This window comes from Mus caroli, unplaced genomic scaffold (genome assembly GCF_978045245.1).
Source record: "Mus caroli unplaced genomic scaffold, Mus_caroli_1 scaffold_7, whole genome shotgun sequence".
NCBI classification, from domain to species: domain Eukaryota; kingdom Metazoa; phylum Chordata; class Mammalia; order Rodentia; family Muridae; genus Mus; species Mus caroli.
In genome coordinates, this window is record NW_028227262.1 from 126003402 (window position 1) to 126030967 (window position 27566).

Consider the following 27566-nt stretch of genomic DNA (forward strand, 5'->3'; position numbering starts at 1 on the left):
TTGTGGGATTTATTGATTAAAATGTATAAACGTACTTGTTAATTAAATATTATAGTTGCAATATGATATGTGCTTTAAAGGAAAGATTTATACAAAGATCTAGCCAAGCTAGGATGACTAGAGAGGAATCTCTGCTATCTTAAGGCAAATAAATGGTGGTAAAATAGACCATGGAAAATTTCTATGTCACCCCAGGTCACTTTGAGAGCATTGGGGCAGATACAGGTAGAGCAAGTTCTAACTGAGATAGAGAATTGGGAATGGGTGGTAAGACCATGGATGCCATGGTGATTTTATTCGTAAACTACTGAGTTGACATGACTTGAGGTGGTAGTGGTGGTGGTTGTGGGGCAATGGGCCATGCACAGACATCCTGGTCTCCAGTTGAGCTGAGGTCTGGAACCCCGGTGGGACCCATGGGTGGTAATTTCCACCTACATGGGACAGAAGGCATTCGATCATGTCTCCTGGACCCCTGGCTCCTGTCAAAGTTACTGCCCCCACAGCCCCCACAAGAGAAACATGTGGCTAGCAGTCACATAGACAATGTCCCAAGCTTCTGGCATTCTGGCTAGACTCCTTCCCACAGTTACCTAGCAACAGCAAGATAGCAGCCCACTATAAGAGGGGCTGTTTGGCCCCTCCTCACTCTCTTTAAACTTTCTTATTCACTAGCTTTTCTTCTCTCTATTCCCCTTTCTTTGCACATGGCCATGGCCTCTCTCCCTCTCCCTCTCCCTCTCCCTCTCCCTCTTCTCCCTCTCCCTCTCCCTCTTCTCCCTCTCCCTCTCCCTCTCCCTCTCCCTCTCCCTCTCCCTCTCCCTCTCCCTCTCCCTCTCCCTCTCCCTCTCCCTCTCTTCTCTCCTTTCTACAATAAAGCTCTAAAACCATAGACTATCTCTGTTCATCAAGGCCCACAGTGCTTGAACGATGGGATAGGCTTTCTCCTAATGAGCCGTGTGTAACCTCTCGCCAGAAGGCCTTCCTGCGCTGCAGCCATGGACCAGACTAAGGACTCTCACCTGCATGGGAACCACCTAGCGCCCCCTCTTCCTCTGCCCTCTTCCCTTATCTCTGGGGCTGAGTGCCTCCCCAGGGCCCCTATTCTTTTCTCAGCTTCTCCACTATATCCAGTGTGGGATGTGGGAGACTGAGAACCTGGTACCTGGGGCTGCCCCTTGTCCACCACCTGCCGTGTGGGGTCAGTGGCTTCCCACACACCCACAGCCCCGCAGGTGGTGGTAGTGATGGTGGTAGTAGTGGTGGTGTTTTAATATTATTTTGGTGTCAGTGAAGAAAATATATTGGATTAAGTTATTGTGGGATTTGGTATGTGCCAAAAATCTCCCAAGACAGGGAACCCACTGAAGAGTCACTTGACAGTCCTAGGAAGAAACATGAAGAAACCGTTGTGAGAAGATGAAGAAATCTATGAGATTTTTGAAGGATACCTGGAGTAGGATCAGTATAGTGATAAATTGTGTATTTGCAGCCAGCCATAGAAAGGAGCAAGGGGGTTGTCAGGGATGGTTTCCAAGTCTCAAGGATGGAAATTGGTACCTAACACTGGAGGTAAAGTCAGTGTGGGAAGATACTTTAAACTGTACTTGTGAATTTCAAATGCTGTTAGAACTCAATGGTTCAGAGGTCTCAGTCTGTAGCTTATATTAAATGCAGATGGGGGTTAGTGGATCACACTTTGTGGAGGTGCTGGAAGAAAGTGGAGTGTCCCAGAACGTGGTGAGCAACATGGTATTTTGGAAAAAAATGTATACCCTCAGGCTAGGAGGCCTTTCCTTCTGTATACAGAACCCAGCATACTGTTCTGTGTAAAAGTTCTGTACTCTGGAGCTCATGCCTTTTGAGCACAGAATTTATTCTGCTTCCAGTTACAGTTATTTATGTCCTTTGACGTCTCTCCTGCAGCCATCCCTAGTATATGCCTGTAGCTAGATTCGTACCTGATTGTCTTTATTACTGGGTAGTCAGTAACTTTGGATAGTTACCACTTTTTCAACCAACCATTTTTTTTTACTTCTAATAAATGACAGTCTCCTTTTAGAGTTTACCCTCATCAGCAAACAAACTGGAATAAGCCTATTGGTATCTACCTTTTACTCTGTGGAGACATATAATTAATAGGTGTCAAATAGTGTTTTGTGCAAAAGGAAATAGCAGGGTAAGAAGGTAAAGACTGATGAATAGGAGGAAGAGGGGAGGGTAGAGCTTCCTCAAGAGATGATGCTTCTGAGACCCAAGTGAAGTAGGGGGATTTATGAGTAGCCGTCTCTTCCCTTATAGAAAGTCATTTCAAAAATCCTAAACACGTAGAAACCATGAATAACCACCTCGTCTCTTCTTAGGTAAGACTCTAGGGGGCAGCCTAGCTGGGCAGTGGTTTTGCTTAAGGTTTCTTAGGAGGTGATGAAGTTGTCTGCTGTTGCTGCAGGCACCTCCAGGATCAATAGGGACTGAAGAATTAGCTTCCCAGTTCTCTGGCATGGTTCTGAACAGACTTCTGTTCATTAGGGCCATTAGACCGAGGACCTCGGGGCCTTGTTTCACAGCAACTTTGTCCCCATAGGGCATATGTTGAAAGGATCAAGAGCAAGAACACCATGGTCCATTACAACCTCCTCACCTCTGAGATGAGATGAGTGCTGACTGTTCTGCTGGGCCTTCTATGCTACTGACTTGCTCAAGGGCAGTGTCCCAGCCTTGCTTCTGCTGCTTCCCTTGCTCTTCCTTCTGTTTCCATTTTCTAAAAGCACAATTTAGATAGGGGTCCTATATAAACTTTATTGTGCCTTGTCCTTTGTGCTCCCTTCTGTAGCTGGCTCTCTACCTTTACTCTCCTAAATGGTCTCTGCCCAAGGTGACCTAGGAGAAGAAAACAGCAAACAGGTCTGTTTTAATTTGCTCCTTTCTTCTAGAGGTCTTTGGTTCATTCTTGCTGCTGTCCCTGGAAATAGGTCCTGCCTGAGCTGCTGCTGCCAGTGGTGTGTGTGTGTGTGTGTGTGTGTGTGTGTGTGTGTGAGAGAGAGAGAGAGAGAGAGAGAGAGAGAATATAAGAATGACTGAGAATGTCCCTGGTTGTCCTCATTTCTACTAGATACGTTTGTGTCTGTGAGGGGTATTTATTTAATTTATATTCATTTAAATATAGGGGTTTTTAGGATTTTGTTCTTCCCGTGTGCTTTTATCATGCTTTTTCCTGATCATTATCCAAATGAAATTAGCTTTCATTAACACTCACTGTTGTGTCAAAAACCAGCAACAACAAAGCAAATCTTATATAGGGACATACATTCTTCCACCTTTATTCTTTATTACAGTTACAATGAGAATGAAGATCCTATTTTCTCACCTTAGTTTCCATATGTTGTGACTCAAAGCGTATTCTGTTCTTCTTTATTCTCTCTTCCTGCCTTGCTTCCAGCCCTGTAACCCTTTTACTTGTTAGATCTCCTGTCTCAATGTAATTATTGGTCTCTGCCTTATCTCCAACATTTTGCCATCTACCCTTGCCACTGGCATCTCAGTTTGAGATATTTTTTAATGTATTTAACACTAGGTCACCTAGCCACAACTGGGCCCTGCATTAGTTAGGATTCTCTAGAGGAACAGAACTAATAGAATGAATCTGTATTACAGTGGAGATTTATTAGGTTGGCCTCATGGAATGGGCAATCCGGCCATGCACTGGTGGTGCTGAGAACTTGTCATCTACCCACTATGAGGTTGGATGACCCAACAGTTCTCATTTAACACTGAAAGCCTGGAATTCTGTTAGGGAGCTGGTGGTCTGTTCTTTGTTGAAAGGGTGAAGAAGGTAGGTTGTAATGTCAGCAGTTTAAACAGCAATTACAGCAGCACTTGAATGGACATATTCACCAGCAAGGACTGAAGGCCTACAGGCAAAATCAGCACTGGTTTTCCCTCTGTCCTCTTTATATGTGGAATGCTCTTTGGGAGAAGTGCTGCCCACTCAACAGGGTGTTTCCTTCCCTTTTCATGTTTCCATGAAACATTCTCCAGACTTACCAAGAGGCATGACTCTTAGTTGATTGCATCCCTAATGAAGTTGGTGAGCAGAATTAGCCATTACATCATCAACTAGAACCTGGACTTCTCTACTGTCCCCATGCCAGTCTCTCATCTGATATCTAGTGCTCTTCCTGACTTCAAATGTTGCTATAGTCATATAAGGCTTTATATGTAACCTCTGTATATAGTAGGAAAGTTTTTTAATTACTCTTTGAAGATCTCAACGTTTTATTCTTTTTGGTTCCATCTATTGTTTTTTTGAACTGTGTTTTATTCTCTCCTTTATCTTTACACAGTTCAAAGGCTATTAAAGACACAGGCCTCTTGCCCCTGTTCTAGGCTCTCCCCTATGTAGCTCTCACTTCCCAGCAGAGTTGTTAACTCCATTTCCTTGGTTTCCTCTCCTTTTGTAGGAGGGTCTGTTACTGTCCTTGCTCTTTTCCCTTTTGTTGTTGCCCTTTCCCCTTTGCAGAGCTGGAGCTTGTCATGGTTTAGTCTTTAATGGATTTATCTGTGTGCCATGAACACTGAGCAGAATCCTAGCATTCTGCTATCATTTAGCAAATGTCAGTTACATAGTTAGAGTGAGTTAGTGCAGCCTTGGTTATGGTTCTATAGGAGATGGAACTCAGCAACAGTGTTCATTTGTGTCTTTACTTCAAAACTAGAGTCACTCAAGGGAATGTAAGCTCCTGGCTACATATTAGACAATGAGAAAAAAAAACAAAATAAACTGCTCATATAGAGTATTAGAAATGAATAGTTTGACTGTAGTGAGACTATCAGTGTATATTTTGCTGGTCCGTGTTTATGCTCATTATACCAGTTCTAAAAGAGCCAACTTCAGGTATTTTCTAGAGAAGCAACGTTACATGTAGTACCAGTAGTTATTTTCGTGGATCAGCTGAAAAACAAACTAAACAAAATTGAGCAGGAAAGCCATAATGCATAACAATAGAAGAAAGCTCCTATGAGCAATGAAAACAATAAAACAAATACTAGAATTAGGAGGGAGAACATCTGAGGAAGAAAGAAATCCCAGAGAGAGTCCCCTTCTACCAACCCCAGACCTCAGACCAGACCTCACTAAACATATGTACCATGGTATAACAGTAAAGTTACCGTCTTGCCGCAGTGGTGGACATAGGGAATCTGTTTCCTCTCCGTTCTGGGTGAAGTCCACAGGGAGATGCTAGTGTCCAGAACTCACTAGAAATCTCCTAGCGTGGATGGTGCTCTGAAAGGGGCACCCTTGGCATATCTGAAAAAGGAGCTGCCCATAGTTAGTGTCACCAGGACAACAATGAATAGCAAGCCCTCCTTCTACCAGTGTGCCACCTAGGCTCACTCGATTGTTACTGCTCTAAGTGATGTGAGACAGTGCTGCCTAGATTCCTGAGCATCTATAGCACCTTTAGAAAGAGTTATAACAAAAATTATATGTATACATACATATACAGTTAAGAGTCTTTAATTAAAATGTAATTGTATGTAATTGGTTGTCACTGAATCCACATAACTCTACTCAAAGTCCCAACGGCAGCAGTGGCACCCTTTGCTACCCACCTCAATGTTCTAGGTTCCCAAATGAAAGACACACACACAACCTTTATATTTTAATATGCCTTAGTCAGCTCATTGGCTGGGCCACTTTCAAAACTCCAGATGGTTAACATACTCCTCTCTGATATCCCTGACTTATTACTTAATAAAACCTATATTCTATCTTGGCTGCCCTGGACCCAGACCTATAGCACTCTCACGCTGAATTCCCTAGCACCTACATGATGGCTGTGTTCTTTTTCCAGCACCTCTCTGGCATGGCCTCTACTCCTGTCCTGGCATGGGGGCTCTCTCTCTTCCTGCTCCTTCCTCAGTCCCTTGTCCAGGAATCCTACAGTCCTGCCTCTGTCTCCATGCCCAACTGTTCGCTGCTAGCAACTTTATTTACCAACCAAAATCAATGGTGGGCAGAGTCCCTCAGTGTCTTATGTGTGGATTTTGTGCCATTTTGATGACCAAATTAGCACAATTTGTGCAGCATTAAATCAAATCCACAACAATTAATAGGTATCATGATATAATTGTGTGATTTTTATGAATAAGGTATAAATACAAAGTTTCTTTATATGGACTGTCAGTACCTCACGAGCAAAGCAGTATCAGCTAAGAAAGAGAAGAGAAATCGTGACATCCCCGTGAGGACTTAAGAAATGTCATTTCCTGACAGAATATAGCATTGAGGGTCTGAGTTTCCCTCTCCCTGACTTAGAGTTGTTAAAGACACCGTTAGTTCTACGCCTTTTTAAGACAAGGGTTTTGCTTTACAATCATGTTTATCCTTAAACTAACTACACAGTTAAGCTTGAACTGGTGATTTCCCTACCTCAGCTTCCCAGGTGCTAGGACTATTGGTTCAAGCCATGGTTATTCTTATACCTCTCTAAATATATTTTGTTATGGCTTGAAGACATTCAAAACAAAACAAAACAAAACAAGATAATTGAGGCTTTCTCATCACAAGTGATTTAGAGCTATGGAGAGCTAGCACACATTTTGTATAGATATTGTAAATGTGGTTGCCATAGGTAGAAGTTACTAACGCTTTAGTATCTGAGTGTCATTGACTGAGATAGGAAACAAGAACAGCTTTGGTGAAGGACTCAAAAGAGGAAAACTAAAAGCATTTGGGAAAATTTGGGGGTCAGGTGGACACATATGGCAGCTAGTTAAACAGAAAGACAAGTGAGTCACCTGACATGTGTGGAACATGTTTGTAACCAGTTTATGTATAAGTGGACGTGGTGGGGTAGTCACATGATGTAGCCCTAGCTGTAAGAGTACTTTATCATTATGATTTAGTTTTTAGGAACAAACTAGCCATTTAGGGGAGTTGGAGATAAGGCTCAGCAGTCAAGAATGCTTTCAGCAGGGTCATAAAGACCCTAATGCCCAGTCCAGGTGAGAGGATACATGAAAAGCCCCCAACCACTCAGAGGAGAAGGAAATGGGGGGGGTGAAGGATTGTGGGAAGAGGTGACTGAGATAGAGCAGGATATAAGGTGAATAATTAAAAAAGAAAACTAAAACTTAAAAGATTCCTCATATCCTCTTCTTGTCTCCAGATATGTGTTGGTGCTCACAACCCCCACATCCCTGTATGCACACGTGCACACACATGCACACACACACACACACAAAGTAGGTTTTAATTGACATTTTCATTCTAGAAGGATTATAGCAGCATTCAATACATGGTAGCTGCCTTAATTTTTCAGACTCTTCTGCAAGAAGCTTGTGTCACATATGAAGAAGAAAACAGGAAAATTAGCTGTATCATTTGATTAGTATCCATGACAAAATGGTTGGATTCATATGTCAACAATATGCTTATATATCTTACAGGTGGTCCCCTCTCCTTGCATCTATTCCCTGTAGCTATGAGACAAGTGTTAAGAAGCTAGGGAGCTAATGAGATCATAATTACATAGGATATCTATTTACATCAAGTGCAGTTCTACAAAACTGTTGGCCCCCAACCCCTCCTGTGCTTAAGCGTTTCCCCCAAACTCCCAAGTAAACATACAGAAGGTAGCCATGTATTTCCAGCCCCTTTCTTAACCGTTTGAGTGAAATGAGAGAGGTGGGCAGCTAGTAAGAGAGGAACAAGGAATTATAAACAATAGTTACTTCTTCCAGTTTTTGGACCTGCAAGGTGCTGAGTGGCACCTAAAGTAAGTGTTTACTAAATGACTCTTACTTCCTAAACCGTTGTCTTAGCACTTTGTTCTCAGGCTGCAGAGGATGGCACCAGGACATCACTGGGTCTCCACTTTTGAGAAGCCTTTGGCATCTGAGTTCTTGACCTTCAGGTTGGACAAATGTAGGTTATCTCACAATTTCCTCAGAGCTGCTTATGACTTCTCTCAACCTTTCAACCATTTAGAGATTTGGGTCTCGTCTCATAAGTTATCATGTATTATATTATAGTTGTGTTATACAACATTTGTGGAACACTTGTTATCCTGGCTGGGTGCCCCCAGAACATAGGTGTTAATGGCCATGCCTAATTACAGGTGTTGTTTGACTTTGTTTTTCAGGTGTTTCTAAAGAGTGACCGTGTGGCCAGAATGGTTCAGAGTGGAGGATGCTCTGCTAATGATTTCAGAGAGGTGTTTAAGAAGAACATAGAAAAACGTGTCCGTAGCCTGCCAGAAATAGATGGCCTGAGCAAAGAAACAGTGCTGAGCTCATGGATAGCCAAATATGACGCCATTTACAGGGGCGAAGAAGATTTGTGCAAACAGCCGAGCAGGATGACCCTGAGTGCCGTGTCTGAGCTTATTCTGAGTAAGGAGCAGCTCTATGAAATGTTCCAGCAGATTCTGGGCATTAAGAAGCTAGAACACCAGCTACTTTATAACGCATGCCAGGTGAGTACTCTGATGTCTCCCCCTGCCACGTCTGATGCATGCAAGGAGCATGGAGTGTGTATGACCCTGGGAAGAGCTGCTTTGCATTTGCCAATCAGTTTCCTCAAATGGTTGAGTGAGATTGAATTGTAATAAATAAAAGAGTGACAATTTGAAAGAAGCTTTGAAAGAGGCTGGGTGGGGGGAGAATAATGTCAGTATCATTAGCCAGTTACGACTGGACCCAAAGACCTTATTTTAGGACATCAGTGTGATGCTTAGTGGGCATATAAAGGGCAAACCCTGAGTAAGGTGATGATCATCTGCTGCCTACGCAGTGTCCCTAGTATACATGAGCCAGTGCTCCTTGGTGCAAAATAGTTCATCATAAAGGTTTGGGGCTAGTCTTAAGAGTATTATGGAAGTAATTGAAATTTTAAATTTTTTCTTTTCCTCAGCCTGCAAGAAATAGGTTGTAGATGACTGCTAAACTGGCTAATTTAAAGCAATGACAGCAAATAATATGTTTTCCCTGAAGTTGTTATTCAAGTCACACATATGAAAAACTAAAGAAAATCTCATAGGTTTTTCATTTTTAGATTGAATGATTTGTCTAATAATATATTCCTTGGATTTCTGCTCATTTGGGGTATATACATTATTTAAGCCCTATTAGACAATTCAAATTACCAAAATTCTGCCATTTTAAAATTCATTAAGAAATGCACTTCTATAATATACATATATTTATTTTTAACCTTTTTGCAAGTTTATTTTCACTTAATTTCTGCATCCTGTTCATGTTCCTTCTATTGCATCATTATCTTATAAATATCTTAGGCAAACAAAGGATTAATTAATAGTAAAGTACTGTGTCACCTTAACCGTCTGAGCCACTCACGAACTCACCGTAACTGTTTTCACTGGGTCATTAAACCAGGGGGGTGGTTTGATAGCGAAGGCTGAGCATAAATCACAGACATGTGATTACATATTATATATTAACAGATACATTGAATTAAGACTGTGGGTCTCATAATGTCCATCGTGGCTCTTTTGTATGGTCAGTGTGGATGAACATTGCAGTAAAATGGAAATTCAGTCATTCAGTAGTTACTTAATGAGAATTTATCAAAAGTCTCACTAGATTAAAATTGAACAAACTGCTTTCCACATTCCAAATATAGTTGAGCAGCAGGACCTCCCATTTAATTATCCATTCCAACTTTTAATGCTTATGGCCGGCCTATAAGATATAATCCCATGTAGTATGGGTTTGTGGTTGGTGATTAATGCGAAACCTTGTGTGTTCTTTGTCAGAGTGTTCTTAGGGCTGTGTGGTGGATCTGCGCCCCCCCCCCCCCCCGTGGCTTGTCGCACACAACACTTCTGATCAGACCACTAACCTGACACTGCATTTATATTTACATTCAGTTCTCTCAGAACTTGCTTCCTGTATTCATGTCTGTTAGGACTGTTCGCTGTTCTTGTGGAACTGCATCCTTCATTGTGATGCTTTTGGCTTTGTCTCGAAAGCCCACTTGATCTTTAACTAATTGAGGTAGCTGCAGCATTCCTATGGTTAGCATTTAGCATGGTGGATATTTTCTACTTTTGACTTGTAACATAATTATTTTTAAAGATGTAGTTGGGTCTTGGAGGCTTGTTTGTTTGTTTTGTTTTGTCTTGTCTTGTCCTGTCTTGTTAACACACACCAGATAACTTTGTCTTTCTTGTCTTTAAAATTTTTTTATTGGCTATTTTCTTTATTTATATTTCAAATGTTATCCTCTTTCCTGGTTTCCCCTCCGAAAACCACCTCCTCCTCTGCCCTCCCCGACCCAAGCTCACCAATCCACCCACTCCCACTTCCTGGCCCTGGCATTCCCCTACACTGGGGTATAGAGCCTTCACAGGACTAAGGGCCTCTCCTCCCATTGATGACCAACAACACCATCCTCTGCTATATATGCAGATGGAGCCATGAGTCCCTCCATGTGTACCTTTTGGTTGGTGGTTTAGTCCCTGGGAGCTCTGGGGACACTGGTTGGTTCATATTGTTCCTACTATGAGGCAGCAAACCCCTTCAGCTACTTGGGTCCTTTGTCTAGCTCCTCTTTTGGGGACTCTGTGCTCAGTCCAATGGTAGGCTGCAAGGATCCACCTCTGTATTTGTCAGGTACTGGTAGAGCCTCTCAGGAGACAGCCATATCAGGCTCCTGTCAGCAAGCATTTCTTAGCATTCACAATAGTGTCTGGGTTTGGTGACTGTATATGGGATGGATCCCCAGGTGCAGCATTCTCTAGATGGCCTTTCCTTCAGTCTCTGCTCCACACTTTGTCTCTGTAACAGCATCTGTTTTGGTTGTCTTCCACTGTGATGCTGGAGATGTAGCCATAGCAATGTGCTAGAAAAGGGAAGAATTGCCCTTTAATCTGATTAAATCTTTTGGTGGACCTATGTCTCTGTGATAAAGTCTATGTTTCTGTTTCTTGTCCAGGAGACTCATTCCTTCTACCTCAAAAGACCGTATTTCCTTCTGTGATTACAGACTTCACAGTGTATTTTCTTAAGCTCTGTGTACCTTAGCCACTGTGAATTTCTGGACTCAGTTTTGTTTTTCCAGTAGATGATATAGGAAAGCCACCAATCAGGTATTGTTTCACTGAAGCTGGAAGGACTATTCAGCATTTCCCATTGGCAAACTTTTACATTGATTTGGGAAGAAGATCTAATAAATTTAGAAAAAAAGTATGGCTACTTGCGACAATTTCTTTTTTATTTAATTTTATTTTTATTAGATATTTTCTTCATTTACATTTCAAATGCTATCCCCAAAGCCCTCTATACACTCCCCCTGCCCTGATCCCCAGCCCACCCACTCCCACTTCCTGGCCCTGGCATTCCCCTGTACTGGGGCATATGATCTTTGCAAGACCAAGGGCCTCTCCTCCCATTGATGGCTGACTAGGCCATCTTCTGCTACATATGCAACTAGAGGCATGGTTCTGGGGGGTACTGGTTAGTTCATATTGTTGTTCCACCTATAGGGTTGCAGACCCCGTTAGCTCCTTAGGTACTTTCTCTAGCTCCTTCATTAGGGGCCCTGTGTTCCATCCAATAGATGACTGTGAACTTCCACTTCTGTATTTGCCAGGCACTGGCATAGCCTCACAAAAGACAGCTATATCAGGGTCCTTTCAGCAAAATCTTGCTGGCATATGCAATAGTGGGAAAATTTCTTAGATCTTCTTTAATAGAGGGAAGTCCATGAGATCAGGAGATTTCTTATTCTCTGTATTTTTGTACAAAAAAAAAAAGTTATACCAGCATGATACCCAGTGCCTGCTCATCCAACTATTCTACTTTTCAAATATGTGTCTTTTATATTTTGAATAAGTAGTTTTCCCAGGTCTTGGGGTCTCTAACACACACACACACACACACACACACACATACACACATCTCTGATTTTTTATTTGTTTAGTCTTGTATGAATGGGAGTGAGGATTTCCAAGTTTTTTTTTCATATGTCTAAGATGAAAATGGAATTGTTTTGAGTTCTTGATTGAAGAAGGGTTAAGATGAGTAAAAAAAACAAAAAGAAAATTTAAAAACCTACTCTCATGGGGAAAGTTTTCCTGTGTAATATCAGTGACTTTACAGAAATTATGAAATGAATTTTAAAAGCAAATTAGATTCTGTTTTCTGCAAGTTTCACTTGCACATGCGCGCTCTCTCTCTCCCTCCCTTCCCTCCCTTCTCCCCTATCTTCCCTCCCTCCCTCCCTCCCTTCCCTCCCTTCTCCCCTATCTTCCCTCCCTCCCTCCCTCCCTCCCTCCCTCCCTCCCTCCCTCCCTTCCCTCCCTTCTCCCCTATCTTCCCTCCCTCCCTCTCTCTTTTCCTCTCTCACACACAGATACAGAGAGAGAAAAAGGGAGAGAAGAGAGATTGAGTCTGTGTGTGTGTGTGTGTTTTATAATTTTTTGGTTTTGGTTTTGTCATCCAACAAGAATCAATAAGTAAAGAAAGGCATAAGGCACAGGACACCATTTATGTTTTATTGGGAAGGAACATTCTGGAGAGAGAAGTAGCAAACCAGGCTTTGGAAAGCATAGAAGGGACCTCATCTAGGCAAGCTGCTGGAGCCTGTCTGTTCCAGAGACTGATTTCATCTTTCCTGTGAGTCAGGAGAGGTTTGAAACTCGGGATGGCAGTCACAGTCTTGGTTGTGTTTGTTCCTGCATATAGTGCTGTTGTTGTTGTTGTTGTTGTTGTTGTTGTTTTGCCACCAGCAAACCAATAGAAAGTAATAAAAGCATACCATATACTTTATGGTCAGAATTTCAGAGTGCACAGCTGTTCAGGGAGATTTGTAGGACTGGAGCAGCCAGTGGGTCTCTAGGGCCAGGAGAATGGGTATAGAAAAGGTCTGGAAGGAAAAAAAGACCTTTGCCCTTGCTGCCTCCTGACACCTGCTAGAAGTCACCTAGTCAGATCCCCTGTCCCACAGCTTCAGGGTAGCATCTGGCTTAAAACTTCAGGAAGCTAATATTTAAAAAAAAAAAAAACACAGCCATGAACATTACTTCTGGTAAGAACACCAGTAACTTAATATTTAGCAGAACTAAGGCATTAAGGAAGCTCTTGAAACACCAAGTGCTAAGGCAACAAAGTCTAGGATGGCTAAAATAAAAGTAACTATTTAGTTGTTATTTTAAAAATATAAATGTATATAGTTTATACTTGTTATAAAAATATAACAAAAGCTGGGTAGTGGTGGTGTAGGCCTTTAATCCTAGCACTTGGGAGGCAGAGACAGGCAGATTTCTGAGTTCAAGGCCAGCCTGGTCTACAGAGTGAGTTCCAGGACAGCCAGGACTATACAAAGAAACCCTGTCTGGAAAAACAACAACAACAAAGTAACAAAATAGAGTCTAAGAAATAATAATCTAAGCAGCATCATAAATTATAATGTTATAATGTTAACACCAGTTGTCATTTAATTTGAGGATAGTGTCTGCACAGGTGCACATCCATGCAACAAAATGATAGGAACAAATCCTGTAAAGAAACTGGCAGGGTATATCATGAAGAACACATAGCTCTATAGCCCTAAATCATTAGCCATGATTTAGTTGTCCTAGCATAGTAAGGGCACTGTAAAGACAAAGAATAAGCTGTCAGCCTAAAGTCTAATTTCAGAAGAATATTCCAGAAATGCAGTGAATTTCAAGTAAAATATCTGTTCTTCAGAATATTAAAAATATGCACCTTATAGTCTAAATCACTCAACAATTTTATTTCAAGCAACTCAACAAAAATGGCATTAAGTGGTATCAATCAACTGTTCTTCTTTAATCAGAAATTAAATGCATTTATTAATGATTATTTTAAAATATGACATAAGGTAATTACAGCATGTTAAAATTAATTAGTAAGCTCATTATCCAGAAGCATGCATGAAATATAGAAAATATGCTCCGTGAATTGTATGAAATGAGAATCCAGTGACAGATAAGATCTAGATAATCGCCTGCCTTAATTCCTAAAAGCATGCCTTGGTAAATGCCACAGTGATGCAGTAACTCCCTTCGTGGCTCCACTCTGCAGAGGCTGAGGAAGGCAGGATGATATTTAAACTTGTCATAAAGAAGTTCATCAAAGTGAGAATTTTCCTTAGTTGCCAGTATCCTCTGGACACAGCCTGCAAAACAGGAGATGGGGATGAGGCTCTAAATGACATCAACATGGAAGGGGATGGATCATCTAAACTGTAAAGACATTGGAGCCCTAGAAGACCAGAGCCAGAAGGGTGGAACACATAGTATTGTATACACTCATTGCAATTCTTATCCTTTTGCCTCTGCATTTAGATTTTAAGAGGATTAAGTAAGTCAATTTTACAGTTATCTAGATCCTAATCTTCTCTGCCAAAAGCAACCTTCATCAATGTTTTATAATCTCATTCTATTAACTGAATAAAATGACTCACCTAGATTTACCCAAAAGTCAAAGCAAAGTTAATTGAGATCTTGATCTCTTGCTTTTCCCCCACCAGAATCCCTTGTAGTCTGAGAACTTGAAGAAGAATTAAGAATATTGTAGACTTGCCTGAATGTTTTTAAGGGGTAGCCAGAATTACTGGTGAATTGTTAAAATGTAGTATTTATGATTCCATTTCTCTAAAAAGCTTTCAAAGCCTTTGAAGATTGAGGTTTGGAGACCAATTTGTATTTTATATTTGGGCTGTGGGTATAAAGCTTTACATACTTAAATAAATAATTGCTGTGTGTTGGCTTTTCCCTATAGATAGGACTTGCTGTGTGTTGGCTTTCCCTATGGGTAGGACTTGCCCATGGAAGCCCAGGAACCACAGGTCTTAAGCATTCTGAGCACTTTAGTTGAAAGCCTGGAAAAGAACAGTAAAGTGCCAGAGAAATGTCCCCAAGATTGGGGCTGGGTTTCACAGCCACAATCTTCCTTTTTCACTTATTTTAGGCCAACATCATATGCTAGACAGTAAGTATGTCACTGTGGTTTTCAGAAGGATTATATGCACATTTTATGTAGTTATACTTGATAACTTTTAAAATAAAACATAAATGAGGAAATTAAATGACTTAGAGATATTTTGGTTTTATGTAATTTGAAATGTCAGAAATACTTAAAATATTCAAGTATGTTTAACACCTTAAAAATAAATACATTTTTTTCAGTTTTTGAGATACTAAATTGATGATTGAAATACCTATAAATACTTACAACTATGTTTATTTCTTTTCTACAGAATTTCCTGACAGCATAAATTTGATGAGTTTGATTTAAATGAATTTGAAATACTATAATTTATAATTGAAGTAACTATAAATAATTATAAATATGTTTATTTTTTTCTATGCAATTGCCTGATACTATAAATTAGATGAGTTGGATTTAAGTGAATTTGAGTCTCTGGTTAATAGTATTCAGTAAATTTCCTCTCTAAAACTCGTTTTATTTTTTTAGCCTTGTAAATGAATCACATTATACAAGTGTACATCAGTTAACTCGACACTTTTATTTCTTAATTTGGGTCTATGTATGGCCACTCCAAAGGTTCCTGCTGCCGGTGTGGTGGTGTGCCCTTACACCACCTACACCAGAGACCCTGGAGCATGATCTTGAGCTGGAGGAAGTCTGGGCTGCACAACGAGACTTGGTTCTTGTTTTGTTACACTGCTTTTGTTTGTTTGCTTGCTTGCTTGCTTGCTTGCTTTGTCCTTTTGGCTAGGCTTGGTATCTCACATCTATAATTCCAGCTAAAGCAGGATGATGGCAAGCTACCAAGTGATAATACTGTTCTAATATATAAAATGAGGGATATTCCTTAATGTTTCCCCTAAAATGTTCTGTTAAGTGAGCTTTCCATTTCTAAAATTTCAGCCCTGCTTGCCTGTTTTTGTTTTTCTTCTTTGTCTAGGTCCTGCCTGTTGCTATTAGAATATGTTTTCAACTTTTCCAATTTTAAAATGAAGACAGCATTTGCAGGCTGATGAGAATCTTCTATAATAATACATTGGGAGATATATTTTTGCTAATCTATTTGTTGCTTCACTCAACTGCTAATGAGGGTACTGTTTCAAATATAGTAAGGAATGGTGCCTTTATCCTGCATGGTTGGTTGTTAATGAAAATATTCTATATCCAAGTTGCAATTGTACTTCTGTAGTATAATTTGAGGCATCGTAATACTTATAATTGTGTTCTTTTGTGGCTCTGTATGGTTATCTTTTCTAGATATGTGGAATATGACATCAGAATTTTTATGGATATTGCATTAACTCTCTACATTAAGTTTCATATTAATTCTGCCCATTCAAAAACAAAGAAGATCTTTCCATCATCTAATGTCCTTTTAATGATTTCTTACCATTCAGTCTTTCAGTTCTTTAATAAGATTTAACACTAGATACTTTCTGAGCTATTAAAATGCTATATTATTAATAATTCTTCTCTGAGAGTAAATATTTGTTATTATGAAGGCTAGTGGGATTCTTTAGTTATCTTTTTATTTTTATATATGAATATATTTATAAATGCAGAGTGCATATATGCACACACATGTATGCTGCTGCCCATAGAACTAGAAGAAGCCATCATGTCCCCTGGAACTATATAACAGATGTAAGCCATCATGCATTTTCCTGGAACCAAACCCTAGTTCTCTCCAAGAGCATTTAAGTGCTTTTAACCACTGAGCTGTGTCTGCAGCCCTAAGGGTGCTGTTATTATTTTAATGGAGATGTTTATATATTGCAAAATTAAAATGATGTATATGTGTGATGCATGAATAAGATTTGGTTGTTTCCCTCAAGGTATTTTCATGTGATCAGGAGACAGATATTAGTATAGTTTTCTAGTATACTGTGGCAAGAGTGGTAGGGGGTGACTGTGTAGCTAGCATAAACACATTAGTAACTGTATCTTAATTTGATTTTGAATTGCATCTGTGGGTTTCTTTAGGTTTCTTCAATTCTGTATAAATGATAGAACAAAACAGCTTTGAATATACTCCTTGAGGCTGGGTACCTCAGAGTAAGTCCAGCAGTTTGTGCAGGTGGGCTCAGCAGTTGAAGTTCCTTGGTGATGCAAATGCAAACTGAGCACAGATGAACTTGCTCCAAAGTCCCATTTTAGGGCTTTGCTCTATGGCTTTATTCATCTGTCAGGGAGTAGGGGGCATATGCTGAGGAAGTAGAGAGGATATAACAATGTGGAAAATTCAACATCTATATTGAATTGTAGTCAGATTAACAGGTTTTTTGAAAGATAATTTAAAATTTCACATATGCGTGTGTGAGAATATGCCACAGGTATGCACACAGAGTTCAGAAGGAGGAGTGAGACTCCAGCTGCTGGATGCACTGAATGGCTGAATCACCTTTCTAGAAGATTTTTTTTTAAGGTGGCAATTCCTGAATTTTAGAAGATGGGCATAAACTTAATTTCTGAAAACAAAACAAACCAGCAAACAAACAAGAACTGAACAAAAGCAAACAAAAACAAATCAACATTGACAACTGCGCCAAGGACTGGATGGCTTTCTTTATATTTGAATGAATATTAAATGCCCCCTATGGGGTCTCATTTGTTGAATGCTTGGTACTCAGCTAGTCACACCCTTTAGGGAAGTTCTAGGAACTCTAGTACCTCACTGGAGGAATTAGGTCACTGGGGGTATGTGTCTGAGGGCTGCAGCTTTTCTTAGAATCCTTTGCCTCCCTCCACAATTCCTATACCATGAGGAGAAGAACCTCCTCAAACCAGTAATTAATTAATTCAAGTAACCAGGGACTGAAGAAAACTATAACCATGAAACAAATTCTCCTTCTAAATTATTTTCTCTTAGGTATTTGGTCAGAGTGATAAAAATCTCATTATACAGATCAGAGTAAATTAGGAAGGAATGTTATATGAATTTCTAGAGAAGCAAGAGATGAGCTGTAAGGAATCACACAATTTGATGGAAGAGCTTAGAATTTACCTTGTGACGGGCAGCAATGCCAAGGGGATAGCAAAGCAATGACAGGAACCAAGTGGGATTCCAAAAAGTTATTTGTATGTGACTTACAGAAAGATTGCCCTTTCTCAACTTACTTAAAAGGATGGGTCATGTATTTTGTTAAACAGAAGCAAGGCAAAGGAGTGAAAACTCATATTGATCAGTAAGTAATCTGTCCATGTTCCAATTTTCTCTTGTTTTAGTTGTGGATATATCAAAACACAGTGGTACAAATACATCATAAATGCAGCTTAAAGATGTAATCTTTAGTTGGGATAATTATTTCAGAGGAGTCTGCCCATGTGCTTGAGCATAAATAACATCATAATGAACAGATGCAGTGTACAGTTAAGTAGAACGGTTTCCTTCATGAAAACTAGAAAGCAGAAAGATAACAGTCAGGGTCCAAGCATCAGTTGCCCCAAAGGCTCTGTCTTCAGCATCCCACTATCTCTAGCTATGACCTAAGAGGTGGAGTTTCCAGTCTCCTGCTTTGAAAATACCAGCTGGAAAAAACAAGTTCAAAACATAAGTCCGTGGGAGGGTATTTCATATTTATTTATTTTTTTTTTTTGGCTTTCAAACATGCTCAGTTTATTCACAGAAACATTCCTTACAATATCATGCCAATATAAGAGTTAAACAGATGTTTCGCCAACCAGGGAACAGTTGTCTGGGCAGAAAGGCTACTGCAGGTTTCTACTGGGGAATCTACCATGAGTGTGCTTTGCAAGCTTGTAGACTTGATCCACATCTCTTTTGAAGTTCTTCAGATGTGGCAGGCTGGGAAGATGACACTAATGGAGGTTCAGGTCCTTAAAAGCAGAGTCCAGTGGCCAGCACTGACTGGCAGGCCTGGGATGTTACCAGAAGTTCAAAGGTCACCTAGGCTAGGCTATGCACAGAACCTCAAGCCCTCTTGATAATGTGTACTATACAGAGACTAGTAAATACATGTGAGCACAGCAGTACAATCCTAGAAAACAGTCCCAAAATTCCAATTTTTGTATCATCTCACTGAGTGGTAGCTTTGGTTATCAAGACTCACAGCCTGGCACTGATTCACTAGAATTAAACATCACCCTGGGGTTAGTTCATATCTTATAAAGGCCTGTTCTGGCCCAGACTCCTAGGTGACCTCATTGAGATTTTTATTCAAAGCAGTAACTAATTTGCTTGCTAGTTTCATATGAGATTGACAGAGGGTAGAGTCATTTGAGACGAGGGAACCTCAAATGAGACAGTACCTTCATAAGATCAAGCTACAGGCAAGACTGTAGGACATTTTCTTAATTAGTGATTGATGGTATTTCATATTTAAATAGCAACAATATTTGCTTGGGCTCAAACAGATCCTAGCTCTCTCATGATGGAAAATCTAAGATTTCCTAGAGCTTGAACAATTCCATCACTACTCAGAAGTCTAAGGGTAAAGTCTCCTCAGACATACAAGGCAAGCTCTTAGCCTTGAGCCCTATTAAAAACAAAAATCAAAGAACAATTTACATACCTCTAACATAACATAACAATAATATACGGAAATATTTTAATTGGCAAAGGGAGAAATAGAGGGATCAGAAGGAAGAACAAGATGAAGCACATTATGGTACCCACCAAGTGCTATAACTCCTTTCTATCCAGGGGAGGTGGTCTTGTGATGTGAGCTCCCTCAGGCCTTCCGTGTTTTCTCTCTCAGGATCACTCCGTTTATTGCCTGTTGTGTTACTAAGTAGACATTTCACATCATGGCTTCTCTAGATTCTTAGGGCCTCCCCTGCAGCCTAGATTTCACTTTGACATTTCACACACCATCTTTTCTCGGGTATTTGTAAGAAATCCAATCTGGTTCCACATTGTCTCAATTGCAAAGGCTTCCTTTGAAATCATAGTAGAGGTCCCCATGGTCTTGTTACACATTCTATATGGCCACAAAACAAAACAAAACAAAACAAACAAAATAACAGTCTCAAGTGGATAAAGCCACAGTCTGCTACCACCTAGGTGGTCACAGTTCTCCTTGGATAGTTGCTGCTGTAGCTTCTGGGGTGAATGAACTCAAGACTACAGTTCCTCATATTTCCTTGTACAAGAAAAATGTACCAGGGAATTTGTCTTCTCAACAAAGTTGTTAAAATGAGCAATTTTATATAGCTTTATGCCCTGGGGTTTGTGATGGGTGGGGGCTAAAGGATCCTTTCTAATTGTCCCACTATAAAGTAACTCAGGTTTTAAAAAATATCACCAATGTCTATAACACTATATTTTCATGGTTTCACTCTTTTCTTTTCTAGCCATACTGTATATTTTTAAATCGATACCTTTCTCTTCTTATTGTCTTGGGTCTTTTGGTGGTGGTGGTGGTAGTTTTGTTGTTGTTTTGAACTCTCATAAATCTTAGTAATCAAAAAGCAGTCAGCCATAACCATGCTATAGTCTGAATCCTACAAGATGCTAAATTTTCTTCCACTGCAAATTAATTTAAAACTCAGCTTTCCCTCAAGTTTCAGGAGAGAGAGAAATGAGTACAGATTCGTTGCCCACATGTAACTCAAGTGGCTTTTAGTTCAGTGTTCACAGGGAACCTGTGCTTGCTTGCTTCTCTTGCCATGGGCTTGCTGAGCTCTCCAGAATCATCTGTCCACTTACAAGTACAGCTCTGTGACCTTCCCTAACCCAAGTCTCTGATTCTTCCAGATTCTTCCCACAACTGAGGTCCAAAAGTCCATGCTTCTGGTACAAGTGTTCTGTAGTGATCATTTGTGCATTACTGCAAAGCAAAATTCCTGGCAGGACAACCCAAAGGAACATGCTAATCCGACCCTTGTTTCACAGGGTTCCACCCATGCTCACTTGGCCTATGTGCTTTGACAGAATAGCAAGGTGCAAAGTGGCTGGCTCAGGAGAGTCACTAATTTCATGGCACCTTGGAAGCAGAGAGAGTGCTAAGAGGCCTAGATAGGACATCTTCAAGGGTTCTTACTGCCTTTCAGCTAAGTTCTGCCTCAAAATGTGTTTGTATCCTCCCAAAGCAGTGTTACCGCGTGGGGCCAAGTACTTATAACATGAGGCTATGGGGGGGACATTGCATCTTGAAACCATGACAGAGATCTGCATTTACTTCTCTATTGCCTCCCAAACTTGTGAACTGCTGGGCCTCACTGGAGTCTATACACTCTCCTGTTTCTATGCTCTATATTCTGTTTCAGAATTTCACTCAATTTCTATATGTCTGCCTAAATCAAAACACTGAATCACCAGCCTCTCTTAGGAAGGAATAAACTCCAAATTCCAGCAGGGTTGGGTATTTTTGATGCTCCTCTGATAGAAATTATATGTGAAGCACAGCATGGTGCCTCCCTGGCTGCTATTCCAGCACCCTGCTTATCCTGCCCAGGCATTGCTCCAGCCTTCATTTGAGGGGTAGCAGTTGTCCTGAAGCAGGGCTGCTCAGTGGTCCTGAAGCAGTGGAGTTCTTGGAATCAGTTTGGTGTTACATGTATTAAAACCCAAGTATTATCTGTCTATATAAAGATAATGTGTGAAATTGGACATGCAAATTTGTAGTTGTAATTAGTGGTAAGATTTGGGAATAGACATTTGGTAGTCATTTGGAGATCTTTGATATTTTAAGCCATATCTTAAATCTTCTTTGTTTTAGGCCAGAAAAGAAATTAATTTCTTTCTCTTGTCCTAATTCCCCTAGATAGCATGGAACAGTCCAGTTATTCCTCTAGTAAGATCTTACGTAATGAATAGCTGTCATCCATTTCTGAAACTTGGTACAAAGTAACTGAAAGACTTCTGTTGTTGTTAAACACTTAAAATGACATCATTTCCTATGTTAATGTGATTTTATAATTCTGACGTGAGCAACTGTAAGTGAATAAGACTTATACCTCCATCTAGGAATCATGTGTGGTTTTTAACTCACTATGTAGTTATTTGTGGAGGTATAGTTCCAGAACCCCTTTCATATAGCAAAGTATGAATGTTCCTTCTAGTTCTTCAATAAAGTGGTGTGGACTTAACACCAGTCAGAATGGCTAAGATCAAGAATTCAGGTGACAGCAGATGCTGGCAAGGATGTGGAGACAGAGGAACACTCCTCCATTGTTGGTGGGATTGCAAGCTTGTACAACCACTCTGGAAATCAGTCTGGCGGTTCCTCAGATAATTGGACATAATACTACTGGGAGATCCAGCAATACCACTCCTGGGCATATACCCAGAAGATGTTCCAACTTGTAATAAGGGCTCTACTATGTTCATAGCAGCCTTATTTATAATAGCCAGAAGCTGGAAAGAACCCAGATGGCCCTCAACAGAGGAATGGATACAGAAAATATGGTACATTTACACAATGGAGTACTACTCAGCAATTAAAAACAATGAATTTATGAAATTCTTAGGCAAATAGATGGATCTGGAGAATATCATTTTGAGTGAGGTAACCCAAACACAAAAGAACTCACATGATATGCACTCACTGATAAGTGGATATTAGCCCAGAAACTTAGAATACCCAAGATACAATTTGAAAAATTCATGAAACTCAAGAAGAAGGAAGAACAAAATATGGATACTTTGTTCTTCCTTAGAATGGGGAACAAAATACCCATGGAGGGAGTTACAGAGACAAGTTTGGAGCTGAGACAGAAGGAAGGACCATCCAGAGACTGCCCCACCCGGGGATCCATCCCATAAACAGCCACCAAACCCAGACACTATTGCATATGCCAGCATGATTTTGCTGACAGGACCCTGATATAGCTGTCTCTTATGAGGCTATGTCAGTACCTGCCAAATATAGAAGTAGATGCTCAGAGCCTTCTATTGGATGGAACACAGGGCACCCAATGAAGGAGCTAGAGAAAGCACCCAAGGAGCTAAAGGGGTCTGCAACCCTATAGGAGGAACAACAATATGAACTAACCAGTACCCCCAGAACTCGTGACTCTAGCTGCATATGTAGCAGAAGGTGGCCTAGTCAGCCATCACTGGGAGGAGAGGCCCTTGGTCTTGTAAAGATCATATGCCCCAGTACAGGGGAATGCCCCAGCCAGGAAGCGGGAGTGGGTGGGTTGGGGAGCAGGGTTGGGGAGGGGTATAGGGGACTTTGGGGATAACATTTGAAATGTAAATGAAGAAAATATCTAATTAAAAATGAAATGTAAAACAAAAAGAAAGTGGTGTGGAGTTTGCATAAAGTTTATATAGCCCTGTATCAATAGAACATCTATATCTCCTGTAATAGTTAACTATACAACTGCCATATTATTTTTGTCATGCTTCATTTTCCTACATTTTAATTTTACCTTGCATTATCTCCATCACTTGGAAATCCTACATCTTTATTTTTTTAAAACTGAAGAAGATCCTGTACGACCCCAAAGAACCTTAGGTTACCAGGAACCCCCTGAGTGAACCATGTGGAGCCAGGATTGATGTAAAAAGCAGGAGGAATTCATTGTTCCAATGCACTGGGGTTGTCCCAGACCTGAAGGAGAGGCAGTGACCCTTGGCGCCCATTCAGCGTGTTTTTATATAGTTTCCAGGGGCAGAATAGAGCATTAGCAACTAGGCCCAATATGATTGGCGGAACAGTGCACCCTTTAAACTGGTCTTTAGGGAATGAGGTGACAAGGACTTACCTTGTCTGAAGGTGGACAAGGGTCTGACCTGCTGCATGTGTCCCCATCTGCAGGTTGGCTCTGACCCTCTGGTCTGAGAAATGTTAATTTGCCTCTCCCGTCCGGAGGGGCAAGTGTTTCGTGAACTTCCTAAAGTTCCTGAGCTGACCTTTTCAATCCTACTTTCTCTACAAAGGTCTTCTCTATCCTGTCCTCTTTGCTAAATGTTGGGAAAGGAGAAAAAATATGAAGTACAATTTTTTTTTACCATAACTCTGAAAGTCATCATTATCAACTATGCCATCTATGTTTCTATACATACAAAGTACCTGCTTTACTAAGCATAGGATAAATATTCTTTGTAGCATTAAGATATAGAAATATATAATGTGTTTCCTATTGTGTGCATGTATTCATATATAATGAAAAACAAAGAACAGAACAGATATGTAACACAGAACCAAGGAGCACGAAACAGTTATGCTGAGACATGGAGCCAAACAGTGATATTAGTACCTTGACCCAAACCTTTATCAAGTGTGTGACTCTAGGAAAGTGGCTTAAACGAATCTATGATACAGATTCTCATCACTGAAGCAGAACAGTAATAAGATCTATTGTATAGGAATACTCTAGGACCTAACCAAGATAATGTTTATCAAAGGACAGCTGACAATATCAAATAAGTGGTGGTCATATTTAGATTTTATTAGTCATGATGAAATTACAGTGCTAATCTTTAAAGCGTCTCTACATGCATTATTTTATTTGGTGGCTAGACCTTCAACCATAGGATGATTAATACAAGTATAGACTTAACCATTTTATCAAGTAAATATTACTAGCAAATACGTGCTTGAAAATATTATGTTTAATTTTGTACAAAAGATGAATCTTTTAAAGATTTATTTATTTTTATTTTAAAAGCGTGTGTGAATGCTTACATGTATATATTGCTACAAAGTGCATGCCTGGTACATATGGAGGCCAGAAGAAGGCATCAGATCTCTTGGAACTGGAGTTATAGGCAACTGAGAACAGACTGAAGTTGATGCAGGGAACTGAACCTAGATCATCATGAAGAGCAGCACGTACTCTTAACCACTAAGCCTTTTATACAGTACTGGAAGATGAAATATTAACGTAAATTTTAAAGCAATTTTGTGATATATAAAAATTTACACAGCTATATTTGATATTATTTTAAGGCTATATGTGCATAGATATGTATACACACATATATATATATAACCTACATGTATACCTATAGGATATATATATATATATCCTTCAGGCTACAGAAATCCCATGGTTTTAATATTTGAGGTTAAATTTCTTATGTTCTTGCCTTTGAACATTTGATACATTATTTAATATAGTTTAGTTTGGTTCACATAGGGTAATTTTACATCTAATTAACTCATTCATCTTTTTCCTGCTTTACGTATTCAAAGGAAAGTGTGGTTTGGGAAATGAATTTTTAAGACTCTTAGAACTGTTCTACAGGAGTTGGTGGTAGAACTGCTATTTCTGAGTCAGATTTTTATGCATAATTTAAGAAGTAGATATAAGGGAGTTCTTTTAAAGATTTGTATGTAGCAGACACGATGTTATCTGATCCTTTCATAGATAACATCATACAGGAAACACATTGCTCTCAAGAGCCAGGTAATAAATTCATTTCCTTATGTTCTTGTGTTGTATGAAATTACAAAAAGATAGTTATTTTATGGTTGATATCTAATTTTTAGTGATCAAAAAGGCATAAGACAGATTTTTAGTTTTGTTCTCATGGGGGTTGCTTGATGCAAAATGACTCGGCATGAAGAAAATGTTAGAGTCTAGGAAACTTCCCAATGCAAGTGGAATTATTCTTTGTATTTGCATTAAAATTGAGTTGCCTGAATCCCAGCATTAATAATGGGTGCATTTCTTTCCTTTCAGTAGGACAAGGTAAATATAAAACAAAGCATGAGGATTGCATTTGGAGGAAGGGATCATAAATACCTGAGAAGTACAAGACCACTGTCAAAAGCAGATCTCTGGGTGGTATATTAATATCGATAAATACTTGACTTAGATAGGTTTCTCAGATGACTTGGAGACTTGTCTGTGAAAAGGGGGGGAGATGTGGAGATCCTTTTGGGGTGATACTTGGCAGGAATATGACAGTGGCCAAGGACAAGGAAATGGGTGGGTTGGCAGGAACCTGACATTAGGCCAAGGTAGAGAAGTAAGTCCAGACAGGAATCTGACATTAGGGCATGGCAAAAAAGTAAGTTTAGGCAGGGGCACAACCTTGGTCAAGGACAAGGAAGTAAGAATCTGATTTTAGGGTAGAACAAAGAAGTAGGCTCAGATATCTTGAACATCCTTAGAAACAGCTATCACCAGAGTGATCATGGGGCTTTGTGTTTATTGTCTTGCTTGTTCCTTGACTGTTGTCTTGCTTGATTCCTCATTGTACTACTATCCCTTAATACCTGCATATAATTAAAATGGTATAAAAGCTGATTGGAAGAACCTAAAGTTTGGGAGAAGAGCATCACTCTAGGAAAAGCTGACGCAACATTTTCCGTGGTTTGGAAAATGTTTGAATGCGCATCTATGATTTAAAAAATGGGTCAATTTGTGTAGATAACACAAGTGTACAATAGAAAATAATGGTGTCTTGGTACAAAGCTTATGAGGGTCTAAATACTAGTCTAAGGTGTTGGGGTATCAAACTCCCTTACTTAGTTTTTATTCTCATCCATCCACTTCCTCTCCTAACCTCTGTGGATTTCCCTCTTACGTCTTGAGATTCCAGTATGATCAGTAGTAAATAGTAAGACTCATATGCCACTATAGAAAGTCATTGAGGAGTCAGTGCTAAAGATCAGTTTAGTTTATAGTTTGAATTCATATCAAGATGACCATAAGGAAAGAACTTCTCTTAATATCGACTCCTTGAGCTGCAGTATGAGAGATGGAGAAGCCCTGTGCCATAACTCATGATGTCTCACTGAGAAATGACTTGCTCTGAAGCAGAGCACAGCAGCCAATAACCAAGACAGGAGTCAGTGTCAAGACAATGGGCACACAGCAACATAAATTAGTCATCTGTAGAGCAATAGGTCTATTCTTATCATTTATGTTTTGAATAATGACTGAGACTTTATAGGTGAGGTAAAATAATTTGATATTAAAAATCTTTTGATCACTACTATGAAGTCATCTTAGAGACATTCATTTGTACTTGTGCATCATTAAGTAATAAGTGAGTGTTGTAAGATTATATGATAAACTGCAAAGCACTGGGTAAATCAAGTTTAGAGGAGCATTTTTTGTAACAATTGTTTCATAGGAATAAATTATAGATAAAATTTATGAAGTACACCACTATGAATTAACTTCAAGGGAAATATCAAATGTATTTGACAGTATAACTCATAGTCAATTTGTATTTATCACACTGGTAAGAAAATTAACAAGATATAATAAATTGCAGAAGTATGCCATAATTAGAGTAGATATTTAAAGAAAAAATGTAATTGATTTTTTTTCAGTGAGCAGAAGAGGGGCACACTAGATTTAGCACATACAAAGATGTCACATAGAAAAACAGGACTATTTATTTTCTCTTTGTGGTCAGCAAGATTAATATAAGGACAGTCAGGCTGGTTGGCAACAGCAGTTTGTTTAATCTCAAAGAGCGTTCTTTACTAAACAATGCCATAAAGGACATTTTTAGAACAATGTATTAATATGTGAGTAGATTTAATGAATTTAACAATTTGTTGGCAGTTTTTAGTGCATTAGAAGGGCAGTGAATTACCACAGGCTATGTAAAGAATCTGTTGGGTGAAACTTGGTTGAGTTATCTTCATACTGAACGTACAACTTTTCTTGGGCTGAGGAGATGGTTTATTGTTGAAGAGTTGCTCTTGCTC

The 27566-nt window shown here is 39.7% G+C and overlaps 1 protein-coding gene across 10 annotated transcripts in view; it reads left to right on the top strand.

The window, feature by feature from the left end:
* Cadps2 (calcium dependent secretion activator 2) overlaps window positions 1–27566 on the top strand; it is a 558168-nt gene that overhangs the window by 185075 nt on the left and 345527 nt on the right. For all 10 annotated transcript variants that reach the window (XM_085840793.1, XM_085840791.1, XM_029478700.2 and 7 more), the window contains exon 3: window positions 8148–8480. In XM_085840793.1, the coding sequence (XP_085696919.1) occupies window positions 8148–8480 (333 nt within the window). The remainder of the gene's footprint in view (window positions 1–8147; window positions 8481–27566) is intronic.